The sequence below is a fragment of the Chionomys nivalis genome, chromosome 1 (genome assembly GCF_950005125.1).
Source record: "Chionomys nivalis chromosome 1, mChiNiv1.1, whole genome shotgun sequence".
Taxonomy (NCBI): domain Eukaryota; kingdom Metazoa; phylum Chordata; class Mammalia; order Rodentia; family Cricetidae; genus Chionomys; species Chionomys nivalis.
Window position 1 is genome coordinate 89,215,236 of NC_080086.1, and position 14,493 is coordinate 89,229,728.

Here is a 14,493-nt window from a genome sequence, read left to right on the forward strand (position 1 = left end):
ATCAAGATGTGTCAAGGTTGTCAAAACAGAAAGAAGGCCACTGCAGCTGAGAAACTCCAGAAGTGGACTCCCTGACCTGTGTTGAGGCAACACAGACAGGATGGAGCCCTGGCAGTAGGAGACAAAGAAATGCACGCTAGTTTGTTTCTTCAAGAGCAATGGTGCAGTAAGCACTGCTGGGCGATAAAGAAGCTAAAGGAAAACAAGAAAAGAACTGACAGAGGATTGTCCCCTGATGCAAACCATGACTAGTGGAAAGATTTGTTTAAAGGAAAAGAGATGGATATCTTCCTCGGGTCCAGGAAAACGAAGGGTCATGGCTAGAGTTCAATGTGGTGAAGGAAAGCTTGCAGGGACAGAACATGTGCTGTGAATGTGCAAAGTTCACACTTGCTACCCAAGCGGAGCTGCTCAAGACCTATATGACCGGTTACAGGGAGAAAGGGTAAAGTTTACTTGCAGTGCAAAAGGCAGGGGCCCTGCCATGGATTTCCTGCAAGCATTCTGGCAGCAGAAATTCTCACAAACAAACTAGCAAGCTATGCTGCCTCTCTAAGAAACTATTGCTGTAGACCAGGCTGCTCACACTCAGAGCCCCACCTGCTTCTGCCTCCCCGATGCTGGGATAGAAAGCGAATGCCTCTATACCTGGCTTTAGTCAGTTGTAACTGTGAAACTATTTCAAATTGTCTAGAACTGCTTGTAAAAATGTTTACTTAGATAAATACTAGGACTGCCAATGAAACTCTGGAATCTGTAATATGGCCCTCAATAAAATGCCTTCTTATACTAGATAGTCCCAGATGAAGCTGCCGCCCACTGACACCTGCTTTATGAAGGAGGTAACTGTACACAGACATGCTGTAGCCCAAGCTTACTTCCACAGCCTGGTCTATGTCATGGGAGTCTGAGGACAGGCCCATGCTGCCTGACTCTCAGCACCAAAATAAAGCTCCCAGATGGGCCTCTCTTAACCCAATAGTTTCTTTTGTTTCTCACCGATGCGTAAGCTAATCCTTGAACAGCTCTGAGAACAACCGGCTAAAGCCAGGTGTGGATGTACACACCTTCAATTCATGTTCTTGAGAGGCAGAAGCAGGTGGAACTCTGAGTTTGAAGCCAGCCTGCTCAAGAGAGTTCCAGGCTAGCTAGAGTGACATGGTGAGACCTTGTCTCAACAGCAATAATAAAAAGGAAGGAAGGAAGGAAGGGAGGGAGGGAGGGAGGGACGGAGGGACGGAGGGACGGAGGGACGGAGGGACGGAGGGACGGAGGGACGGAGGGAGGGACAGAGGGAGAAAGGGAGGAAATAAAGAATAAAGAAAGGGAGGAATAAAGAGAAATATAGAAGCAGACAGAGACAGAGGCACACACAACAGAGAGAAAGAGAGACAGAGACACACAGAGAGACAGACAGACAAACAGAAGACAAGAACAACTGAGCTGGCTACATACAGAAAGTACAATAGTTGAGAATACATGCAGTGAAACATCTTTAAAAAAAAAAAACTAAAAACTGGGCACTTGTTTCAGAACTGATATAAGAAGCTAAGAACAACAGAAGATATAATAGAAGAGGCCAAAGTAGTCTGACATGGGAGTGAGATGGTCCCTGGATTAACATAAAAATAGAAAAGTGTCAGCAATCCAAACACACCATTGCACTGGCAGATTGAAACTGTCCATGCGTGATGCATCCGTCAAGCCAGCTCCTGACCTGACATGGCAAGTATGGTGGTTCATGAGTTAATCATAAACCATTTCTCCAATGTTAAAATTATGACAAATAGGTATATATTAAATATCTTCCTTTTTCTAAATTCTAGGAAATGTTTTGCTGGATTTTGCTATGCAATAGTAATATATTTATAGGCCTAAGTCAGAATTTCCCTTTCATAGTAAAGTTAATCTGTTGTATTTAAATTTTGAAAAATATAAAAGAGAAAAAAATAGCTTTAAAATTGTTTAAAGAAAATGTTAAACCTTAAGACTGCAGTGATGATGTTTTAAGAATTTGGTATTTTTTTTATTATGCCTCAATTCTTCTTTACCATGTGTGCATCTATTCAGACAGTCAGAAAGTTGTAACAGATCCAGAATCAATCAACCCTCAGTCTCACTTGCTGTGAAGCTGTGCCAGGCAATGGGGCAACTCTGGAAGACACATGACAGCTTCGATCTTGGAGAAAGGATGAAAAAGATTTGACCAATTAAAAACAAAATCACAGGACAAGAGAGATAGCTCTGCCGTTAAGCACACTGGCTGCTCTTGCAGAGGACCTGCGCTGTTCCCAGCATCCACGTGGCAGTTTATAATAATCCATAACTCCAGTTCCATGGGATCTGATGCCCTCTCTTGTCTTCTACATGCACCAGACACACACGTGGTACACATACATACATTCAGGCGAAACACACATACTCATAAAAAGTATCTGGAAAAAATGAAAAAATTTTTAAACATAAAAGCAAAGCACCAAGAGTAAAAAGCAAGCATCCCTGGTCTTCTAATATCTCCACTTTAAGGACAGCACATTTCTGAAGATGTCCTGCAGCACTGCAGACTATTCTTTACAGTTTCTGCACCCAGACTCACATTAAAATGAAGTGGCCACCGTAAGTAATGAAAGGTGGAGCTGAGTGGGAATGTGAGAGTCATAGGTTCTGCCATCATGAATGGAGTGACGGACAAATGGTGATTCTTGGCATTGGGTCTGTCTTAGATGCAGTTTGGAAAGTTCTTTCATGCAATCACTGTCTCTTCTCATATGATGCTCTTGGGACTCTGCCAGCAAGAAGACAATGGATCAGCTGAAGACAAAACCATGAACCTGAACCATGACCCTCCTTTACAACTTATGGAGTCTCCGGTATTCTGAGACAACAAAAACTGGACTGATGCAATAGAATCAGAGAGAAGGTTCTTTTCTTTGTCTTTACTATGGCCCTTAATATTCCTTTAATGACAGAGAAGTACAGAAATATGTACAGCTTTTAATGGGGTTTTACTATGTACTGTTTAATAGTGTGGTTGTACACTTTAGTAGGGATAGTTACTGAGGGAACAGAGTAGCAGCTTGGCACATCCTTCTCGGAAGAACATGACGAGCCAGGACTGCCCAGGCTCTGCAGATCTCTTTCTTGGACTGACCTTCCCATCATTTAACACGAAGCGAGTTGTCATCTACAAGAACTATAACTAATACAGGCAGTTTCTAAATGAAAACTCATTTCCCAAAGCTAATCCAAACCAAAGGCTTCTAACGGGCTTAAAGAGAAACCTGCGGGTGAGTCCAAATCTCCCAGCAGCATATGAGTGAGAACACACATTCTAAACCACTAGCTTACTAGGAAGAACCAGAGAAAGCTGGCCTACCCCTGCACTTCTCAGATATTGTGTTGGAGTGACTCCGAGTGTGGATGAGACCCTGGAAGTCTCCTGAAAGCCCACAATCCACATGAATGATTCTGACAGAAGAATTCTCTGGACTTCCTGATTGAGCTTGCAGCATCAAACACAGGCCTCACCTAATGGTGCAATGTAGTTGAGCATTTGGGTAATACTTTGAATGACATAATGTTCATGAGTACCCCAGGTGCCACCACCGTGACTATGGAGCAGCATACTTGGCAGCTGTGCCTTGAACCCATTATTATTATGGCATTATTAGAAAGGCATTCCTCACCACACACCATATTACTCCATTCTAGAATCACCTAAATTACTGTATATTAATGATGTATCAAGCAAATTTCAAATTAGTCGACAAATAAAACAATGACTGAAGGATACAGTGAAGCCATAAAGTACCTTCTGGTAAGTCACCTGTAAAGGTTCAAAAGTGCTGGCTATTCGAACAGTCTGCAAATTTAGCCAGGCCACTGAAGCTTTTACCAGATTCCAGCTCTAAGCCTAAAACATTCCAACAGAAAACGATGTTGTCCTGCCATCTAGTGGTTGTTTTCTAATACTGCAAAGACACGTGTTGAAAATACAATGGCGAAAGATTAAATCCCCCCCCCTTTTTATCATAATCTCTTTATTGATTCTTTGGAAATTTCACATCACGTTCCCTAATTTCGCTCACCTTCAAGTCCCCCTATATCCTCCCATCACCCTGGTAGTACCCTGCCAAAAGAAAAAAATTAAAACAAAACAAAGCAAGCAAGCAAACAAAAGCAAAAACAAAAAAATAAAAAATAAAAAAGCACCTCTTCATTACTTTTCTTCTTTTCCCACCTCTCCAATACCTCTTCGTTCGTCCTGGTGACATTGAGAGCAGTGTATCACATGGTATACCCTTTTGTCTAAACATATTTATTAGCAAATGTTCACTGCAGTGAGTCACTTTCTGGTTCAAGGCCTCTGGTTTCTGGTACACCAATGAAACTCCTCTGTGAGATCCAGCAGCCGGCCCTAGTTACAGAGATCCTGTGGGTATCATTCCACAGAACCAATATGTTCCGGAGCTTCAGCAGGTCATAGATGGGGTAGATACTAGGTTGGAACAATCCAAGGTCCAAAGAGGTAGGAAGAACCCATACTGGTCAGACAGGGTCTCAGGAGAGGGAGTGGAGCCAGGCCATCAGAGTCAGTTTTCCTTTCCCGTAGTGAGGGGTGGGGCTATCTCTCCCAAGTGCAGGGATAGCTCTCCTCTGAGGGTCCAGACCAGCTCTCTGGCTGCAGCATCCAGTGAGGTAGGGCCAGCTTTCCCAGTGCCAGCCAAGGGCAGAGCTGACTCAGCAGAGCCTCTGATTTCATCACAAATGGTTCTTATGGTCCTCTGAGTAGACACAGCCACAGACAGCAACACAGACTCCAGTTGCAGCAGGACTACAGACCCAGACATGGCCCTCAGCAACAGCTTGGGCCCAGATGACATCCTGGTTCCAGGTGGAAGTACTGGCCACTCATATCAGAATGACTTTGGCCCCAGTCCCAGGCTTGTCTGTGACCTTTGGTGGCATCATGGGCCTTGGACTTCAATACAGACCCCAACCCTTGTATTTTAAGGTCTAGAGACAGTGATTTGCTGACCTTATGGGAAAATTTACTTTAAGTAAGCAGGAGCAGAAAAAAAAATATTCAGATACAAAGTATGTCAAAGGCCAAATCTTAAGTGGACTGGATTGAAAAATTGCTTATATAACAATATAAAAACAATTTTTCTCCATAAAGAATGTAAAATAATACAGTTTTCTGAAAGGAAAATATTTTGTAACAGCTTCAATCTCAAATACTGCATTTGTTTAAAAGTTTCTTAAGGGTGTTCTCTTGATTAAAGTCCAACTGCAAAAAGGATGCTGTGTTTTTAATACATTTGAGAAAAAAAGCAAGAATTGTTACCTTCTGAGGTGCACGCACTTAGCTTTCTGCATGTACATGGTCAAATGCAAACATACATGGTCACTTTTGGTCTGGTGGTACCAGGATTACTGGCGCCATCTGCTGTTTTGTGGTTTCTGATTTTCCCAGATTATATAAATGCTCCTCACTGTGCACTGACAACTTCCAACACCAGTCACAAAGATTTCCCTACAATCCTGTGTTACCTTAGGATCTAAGCTTACCAAAAATGCCATATCCACGCTCTGACACAAGCCCTCAGCCTACAAGCAAGTTCAACACTTGCATTTAGAATGTGTTCAAGCTCCAAGTGGGGATTTTGCAATGTCTCCCACAGCTCCTGCACCTGGTTCACCCTGAGGAAGAAGACCTGGAGGGAAGTCACTGAAGGCTACGACAATAGCTCAAGTGTACCAAGTGGCCTGGTCATAGAGAGGAGATGCATGTAAAATATGATATCTAAAGTCTCCCTGTGGTTAGAATTTCATTCCTAGGATCTTGCTTTAAAACAGAAATGAAGCAATTCCCCCCCCCCCAAACAAGGGAGGGTTGCTGCCTGGCATACTGTTATCTGTCCTACCCCATGAAACTCTCAAGAGAAAATTTAACCTCTCTGATTGGCCACATCGATTATGGAACCCAATTTTCCATTCATGCTGTGTTCATTCCACAAGAGAAGTGAGCAACCTAGCACACAATGTGTTACTTATTATTTGCAGATGGACATACAGACTCACCAGACTGTTCATTTTGGAGGACGAGGACCCAGCTCTGTGCTTTCTTAAGCTGCTGGCTTCAGTGTGCCCATCCTTCGGCTTTGAGACCGTTCTGCCACTTTCTGCCGTTCCTTCAGATGAGGACCGCAGCCGCCGCTCTATATATCTTCCTTCATGATATGGACTGAGGCTGCTGGCAAGAACTTTCCCAAGACAAATAAAGAAAAATGAATGTCAACATTTACATGGAGTTTTTAATCAATATACCATTTTAAGAGTATGAAAAACCTTAGTATGATTCAAAAGCCCTCGACCTCAGAAAAATGTCTAAGTTTGTAGTAACAGTTTGTTTAATCCCTGTTGAAGACTCCCAGTAATCACACAAGCAAATCTCTCTGTCTATCACACTTGTCATTTCCTCACTAGGGTATCTGAGGCAGGAGGATTGCTGCTAGTTCAATGGTGCAAGAGAATTGTCTATATTCTGTCAATCATGTTTTAAATAAATGCTGATTGGCCAGACAGGAAGTATAGGTGAGAAAATTAGACAGGAAGTAGAAATGATGCAATGAGAACAAGAGAATTCTGGGAAGGAGGAAGCTGATTCCTCCCAGTCCTGTGCAGACCACCGAAGAAGCAGGATGTGACCTGCCAGCTGAAAAAGGTACTGAGCTATATGGCAAAAATAGATCAGAATAATGAATTAGCCGAGCGGTGGTGGCGCACGCCTTTAATCCCAGCACTCGGGAGGAAGAGGCAGGCGGATCTCTGTGAGTTCGAGACCAGCCTGGTCTACAAGAGCTAGTTCCAGGACAGGCTCCAAAACCACAGAGAAACCTTGTCTCGAAAAACCAAAAAAAAAAAAAAAAAAAAAAAAAAAGAATAATGAATTAATATAAGTTACAAGAGCTAATAAGTAGCCTGACCTAATGGGACAATCAGCTTTATAACTTATAGAGATCTCTTTGTGATTTTCTTTGGGGCTTGCCGGCTGTGGGGAACTGGGTGGGACAGAAACCCCAACAAGCAGACCCCTCATGTTACAGTTCAAGGCCAGCATAGGTTGAGGCAGGTTTTGAATTTGTCAGGCTTTCTAACTCCAAGCACTACAGTTTCATACCCTTCAATTCTTTTGTATTGACAGATAAAATTTATTTATATCAAAATATGGATCCTAGCTAATAGAACACAGGAGACAGAAGTGAAATTGCACACATTTCCTTTATGAAAAATTGGACTGAAATGCCTCCGCTTCACTAACTAGCAAGTTATGCTATTACAGTCGCATTTTAAGCAGAGTCAACTTTCACCTTCTTCTCAGGTCATAATAACAAAAATAATACAGCTAGGAAAAACAAGAATCACAGACTTATGCCTCCATCATAAGTTTAAAGTCAATCAAAGCAAACATTAAAAAAAAATTACAAATGCAAGGGGAATGTGCCTCCACTCAAGACATTGGGGCAAAAATAATTGATCAAATAACAATAAAAATCAATTTACATTATTTTTTGCACAATGAAATTCTGCATACCTTTAGCAGCACTTGCTTCATATCCATAAGACGTTTTGTTAAAAACATGATGATCCCCAGAGGAAGGGATTACCCTTGAATCTGAAACGGGGTGAACTCCTTTAATGCGTTCGGCCAGTGCCTTGTGTGGGTCATAAGAGCCCAGTGTCCTGGGCGAGCTGGTCCTGAGCATTGGTTCAGTGGGTTTCTCTTCTCTTTGATGACCATGTGGTAGGTGAGTCTCTGTGTCGCTCACATTCCTAAGAGGGGATCCAGCGCTTTGCGGCAACACTTCCCTCTGGTTAGTTACAGAGGTCTCTGGTAAAGAACGCAATTCAGAGCCACAGCGGCCATCTAGCCTGTATCTCCCAGGAGACATCTTCATACAGGGCACAGTCCCCACAAACTCCATCGTGGTCTTTGTGATAGTGGTGAGACTGGGGGTGGGCTGAGAGGTAGCATCATTGTGACCAAAGTTGTCGCAGTGCGATGCCATACTTCCACTTTTTGGAAAGGCATCTGCCTCAGACAAAGAGTCTTCAGTCAAGGCCAAGAATTCTGAAGGGGTCTGAGCTGTGGTCAGATCAGTGGAAAGTAGAGGTGACTGTAAGGAACTTCCTGCGTGCTCTGTTACATCCACAGAGCAAGACGGGGAAGGTCTCCCTACTTCCAGTTCCCGCTCCTGGTACTGTGCGATCGCCAGAGAAAACTCAGGCTGCTGTACCAATGGCCTGGATTGACTCTGTGGAACCGACTTAGAAAATTTAGAGTGGGATGAAAAGGATTTGGGGAGTAGCTTCTTTGTTGACTGCCTAAGAGAACGGCGAGTTTGTTCTTCTGTGAATCCAGAATCATCCCCTTCACTTCTCCCAGAACTTAGACAATTTATAAAGACATTCTTATTAGTTGAAGGTTCCTTTTCTCTTTCAAAATCTTCCGTCAAAGATCTTGTTATCTTCTTACTTCGTGAACTACTAAAACCCACAGAATGTCTTCCCCTGGTTTTGACTTGCTCCTCCAAACTAAGTTTCTGCATATTGCTGTGACTGGGTTGAGCACCATTGGAAATACTAAGGTTCTGGTCGGTGGGTTCTGGCTTAGGTTCACTCCCCTTCTTGTGGTGGAAGCTGATGGATGGAGCCCGGAAGATGCTCCTGCGTTTCCCCACGCTCCCTGAGCTGGAGTTGGTGCTGGAAGGCGAGGAGCTGTGAACACCAGCTGTGTTACCAGAAGAGGGTGAAGAAGGGAGAGAGTCATGCCTTCTGCTAATACTTTTCCTGAATATTGGCAATCGGGAGACCAGGGTACATCGTCTTGATCCTGAGTCCCCCATTGGGACCTCGAGGCTTACACTGTGATAGCCTAGGAAAAGGGTAAACAAAGAAAAGAAGTCAATAGAAATCAGTCTTGCCAGGATCTGGTTAAGCAAAATACAGCTTTTCAAGAAAAAGAATGAAATTTGCTTTATACTACAATAATAGCATGCCAAAATTCAGGATTTAAGAAAATAGAATAATCATCCACAAACTTGTATCAAAATCTTACTATGAATCAAAAACTTTCAAAATTACCACAAATACTTAGTCTACTAAAAATAATGCTAAGTTTGAAAACACAAGATCTTCATTTATGTCTGCTTTTAAATTCTGATACATTATTAAATCTGAACTTTTTATGCTTAAATATGTTTAGTACCACATGGAGGGACCCCGGAATATGCTCCATGGTGTCTGACCCAGGAAGCTTAAGGATAATCAGAATGTGGACAAAATAAACTCTGTCACACAAGATGTAGGGAAGCCAACTATGAGCTAAAAGAAAGACTTAATGAAAAACTCAAAGTGTCACTAATATTTAGGGTAGCAACAAGGAACCAATCAGAAATACAGGATACTTATGACCATATTTATATTAGTGCATCTGGATGCCAGTGAAGAAGGTGGAGGAGGGAGTGCAAAGGTGCCTGCTATAATACTTTTTGATGAGCAAAGGATTTCTTAGAGATGACATCTTTTTGTTAGAACTCTAAAAGTTTAGTAGTAATGTTTTGAGGCATTTCATAGTACAAGTTAAGGTAACTTGGTAATGTCACCAGCTAATGAAGCAAAACCAGAATAAGAAATGGAGCCTTCTCTACCACAAAGCTAGCTTATGGCCAATACAGCATACAGGATGTTCTTCATTTTCTGGAGTGAATAGCAGAGAGCTGCTGGCATGCTCCCACTGCAGAGACTGTTACATAATCAGTCTTACTTCAACTTACACATTCGGTCTTTCTGTTTTGGTACTGCTGCTTACCACAGACTTTCATGATATAGCACAGTTGGCTCCTGCTTTGATTTGATAAAAGATCTCATTTGATTGTAATATTTCTGATTGCCTTGTAGTGCTCAGTTGGAACCCCAGTGAGCTGAACACAAACATGCAAGCATTCTTTCCTCTCTGTTCTTGACAGCAGCATGGCTAGGAGCAGTTATTTCAAGTTCCTACTTTGACTTCCCAGTAATGATGGACTGTAACCTGGATTTTTGCATTAAAAATAAACCCATTTTTTTCACTAAGTTGATGTGTTGTCCAAATATTTTATCACAGCATCAGAAACGAAGCTAAGATGTTTACAGTGGTGAAGATTTATGTCTTTTGCTTGTGTCCTTCATTTTTTGTTAAACCTCCCCGATTCTGTCCTCTACTACCTCTTCAGCAATGCTTAAACCTTTGTCCTTGATCTTCCCCTTTCCACCTTCACGCGTGTTCTAATACCTGCTTCCTCCTTAAGACCTCTTCCCCTCCCAGTATCATGGACCCTTTCAAACTTTTCAAGCTTTCTTGCCTTCTCTGGATACTCCATATTAAACACATGAATGCAAAACTTCAACACGAGGATGCAGATATGACAGAGACCATGCAGAATTTGTCTCATTTGGCTTATGTTATCACATCCAGTATTACTTAATTCCAATCATTTTCCCGCAAGCCTCATTATTCCATTTTTGAATGATATCCATAGGCTACTGTCACTGATATTGGCTGTCCACCCTAACTAAATCTTATTGCTGAAGACACCACACACTTTGGTTGCAAGACATAAAGTGACCTGGAAACTTCCTTCCTGTTTGCTGCCAAAAGGTACAGTGCATGGCATTAAGGGAGAAAGCAATAAGTTCTCTTACCCAGTTGTAAACTCCCTGGGATGCGACAATAGGGGCCAGCCAGGCAAAATGTGCTCACTAATTCAATAGCAACATGCATACTATGGAAGTAACTAACGACTTTCTAATTGCATTTGAGGCCTGTGACACGGGGGTAACTTAGAACTTCAGTAAATCTGGTCAGAAGCACATGGCTAAGGAAATCATGAGTGCTAGACTGGAACTAAACAGTTTTTCCAAATGAGTATCTTATAATTGCTGCCAAAATATTATCATTGTTGACATATATATGTATTAAGATATTTCTGGACTTTTCTTTAGCATGTTTTGTTTAAATCAGCACCTAACTGAAAGACTAACTCAGCTCTAGGTTATTTTAATAAGTATCCAAACAATTTATACATAGAATTTTTTTCAGAAAATCTCTTATAGTAATTTTCTCTTAACTACTTAATGTAAATAATGAGACCTCCACCAGGCTAGTGTGGAGCACATAGGGTATCCTCATTGGTTCGTTGAGGGGAACTCTGTCCTTGAGTAAAAATAAAACATATGAAAAACAGAAGATTCTTTAAACTTTACTTTATTGTACATGAAGTCTTGTTTCCTGCTTGAGGAATAAATGGTAGAAATATAAACTACCTATATCTCGCATTTCCCATAGTCTTGAGAAAAGCTCTGTGGGACCTGGCAGCTGTCTGAAGCCCCCGATCCACCTTTCTAGTGCACACCACTCTTTTCTATTCCTACCCTCACCCTTTGTACAGCCATGACTGTGTCTGCTTGCTTAGTTCCTCCATTAATTAAGAAGAACCTAATATAGAATGGATTCCCAAGTGGGTAGTTTCACTTCGAACACATCAATATTTCAAACATAAATAATAACAACAAATTGTACACCTTTCAGAAGCTTATCAGAAGTCTTTCAAGTTATGAAAACCGTGTATCTCAAAGTCATGCTTATCTGAGACATATGCACGATAATGCTTTAATGTTGCACAAATTGACTACACCTTGGTCTCATCACTGTCGGAAAGCATTGCTGGCTGGTCAAGGCTGCAGTCTCTCCTGGCCAACAGCTTTTCCCAAAAGCTGGGCAACACGGGAACTCCCTCCCTTCCCAGCAAAATTTCCTGCTCTCTACCTACCCTTATCTGGAGAATGTCCTTGGGCCTGGAGGAGAGACCTTATCTGAAAACTGTCTCTAAACCAGAGGCCTCACTTATCTTTATCTTGATCCTTGGCACAGATTCCTGCTAGAAGTCTCCCTTTCTCCACACTTGATAATAAAGACTTGTGCTGGGAACTTTACGATAGGACTGTGCCTTTTAATACAAATTAGGGTTTGTTCCCAGGTTCTCCAATCTTATATATTACTTATCCTCTGGAATAAAGTTGAGCTGATTCACTGAAGTCTGTTCCCCAGAGGGCTGTCTCTGTCATACACACTACTGTCCTAAGGCTGTTCCCTGCTTCTGCTCCCTCCACCCCTGTGGACCAATGCAGCCAACGCTTCTGAGATAGAAGAAGAGCCATACATCACCTCACTCTCATTATACACAAAGGTGTGTGCTAAGACAGGCATAGTATTCTCATGCCCCTTTAATACGTTATAATCGCAACAGTAACCTTTTAATCCTTTAGTGAAACTTCCATATTTTGTTCTTATGGACTTCAAAGTAAGAGAAGCATCTTTTCTCCACTGCTTTGTTTTATCAAGCATGGGGGTACGATAAGAGCTGGTATATACATCCTATAGAAAACACAAAAGTCAGAAAACAACTTTGGGGAAGTTGATCTCCTCCTTCTAATGTGGGTTCTCGGAACTGAATCGGATTGTCAGACTTTTAGGGAAGTGCTTTTACACAGAGCAATCTCACAGGCTCTTTTTTCTGAATTATTATCGAATCTTTCTTAACCAAAAAGTTACCAGAAATGTATAGATTGAAGCCTGTTGTCCAGGAGCTTCAACTACCATAAGAATTATTAACTTTATATAAAACAAACATATTACATCCATGAGAAATACTTCTTTCTGAAGGTTCAATTGACAATAATAAGAAAAAAATCCCTGTGACCTCCAATGCGAACTCTGTGAGTCATCATAAGCATGGACTAGAACAATAGGAATGATCATTTCATAGAGGCTAGGAAGATGACTCAGTTAACCCAGCTTACTGAACCCAGGTTCAGTCCCCAGCACTCACATCAGCCTGCAGCTCCCTGTAGCTCCAATCTAAGGGATCTGACACACTCCTCTGGCCTTCAGTACTGTAGCACAAGTGGTACACACACAGAGAAAACTACGCAAATTCATACATTTGCATAATAAAAATAAAGAAATCTTGAGAATTTACTTCATAGGAACTTCTCTAGTAATGAGGTGATCCCACACTGAAATTCATAGACTTCCTGCCACAGGGCACACATTTGTGTTGTGATGCTGGGCTATATTCAAGCAAATGAAACTTGAGACATGCAATACATGATATGAAAGCAAGTGATAGAGGAAGCCTGTAATGCATAAGCCGGTATGAAAACTCATCAAAATATGGGCTTATTAATGAACTTTATGTGCAGAGTGAATCAATGCTTCACATTTTATTACCAACTTCCCCTAAGTTGCATTTTTATTTGGATTTAAAAACTCTCTTTTCACTCTTCCAGGAACAGTACTTAGAGATGCTCAGAATGAGCCAGCGTTTGACACGCTGTCACAGACTTCCCTACATTACAGTCTCTAATAAACTAGGTGGTTTCACACCCCTGGCAGCAGGACTGTTTACATTTATACCAAGAAGGTTGGGCAGCACCTAAGTCCACAGGTAGTGTGGGACCAGGAGACATTGAGGGCTTTATGCTGCGAGCCCTATAGTTCTTATGAAACTGTGTACGACAGGGCCTATGGTGGTGTTAGGTGTGTCAAGTGTGTATGTGACAGGATCAAGCAGGCATTCTTTACTGAGAAGCAGCAAGCTGTTGTGAAAGTGTTAGAGGCACAGGCAGAGTCGGAAAGCAAAACAAATATACAGCTTTTTTTAAGTGATCAAAAAAAACCCTATTTTTGTCCTTCAATTATTTGAAGCTTTTGTGAGGAAAGTAGAAAAGTTAAATCTCGTCCTAGCCCTACTCCTTCTGAAAAAAGTTTTTAGAAAATAACCACAGACAGACAACATGAACGGTCTCAAAAGGAAGTCTACTCTACTTGAAAAAACACAGGAAAGGAAACTCACAGACACAAATCCTCCACAAGTAACAATTTTCAACTTTGAGCCATGCAAGAATGTATCATATGTAACAATATCAAAGAATGCAGTTTGAGGAAATTTCCCAGCAACCTTATCTAATTGTGCTAACTCAACAGGGCCATCTGAGTTAAGCTTGGGGCTTCACGGGAAAGACCTCTGCTCTAGACAAGACCTGCTGTTTACACAGCAACATTCTTGGACTTTAACTATCATGTCACTTTTCTGTGGATGCACATTTAAAAAATGCTTCATTTTACCTCTTACATAAACAGGAAAATAATGGAAGTATTTTGAACATATTTATATCATAACTACAACACAGACAACAGTCACTTCTGTCAGTAGGACCAGTGAAGACACCAAGGGTTGTACTTCAGGAATGACAGATGTGGACCAAACAGATTATCACTCACAGAACAAGAGTGAGATTATTCACCTAGAAATGTTGGGGTCAGAAATAATATCACTGAAAGTAACTGCCTAATTAATAAATTATTAAATTGTATATAACTAGCCATTG

The 14,493-nt window shown here is 41.6% G+C and overlaps 1 protein-coding gene across 3 annotated transcripts in view; it reads right to left on the reverse strand.

Annotated features, from left to right (window-relative positions):
• Ccser1 (coiled-coil serine rich protein 1) overlaps positions 1–14,493 on the reverse strand; it is a 1,171,018-nt gene that overhangs the window by 1,024,578 nt on the left and 131,947 nt on the right. For all 3 annotated transcript variants that reach the window (XM_057763688.1, XM_057763695.1, XM_057763698.1), the window contains 2 exons: positions 7,598–8,938; positions 6,085–6,266 (listed from right to left, as the gene is read on the reverse strand). In XM_057763688.1, coding sequence (XP_057619671.1) covers positions 6,085–6,266; positions 7,598–8,909 — 1,494 coding nt within the window. In that variant the 5' untranslated portion in view covers positions 8,910–8,938. The remainder of the gene's footprint in view (positions 1–6,084; positions 6,267–7,597; positions 8,939–14,493) is intronic.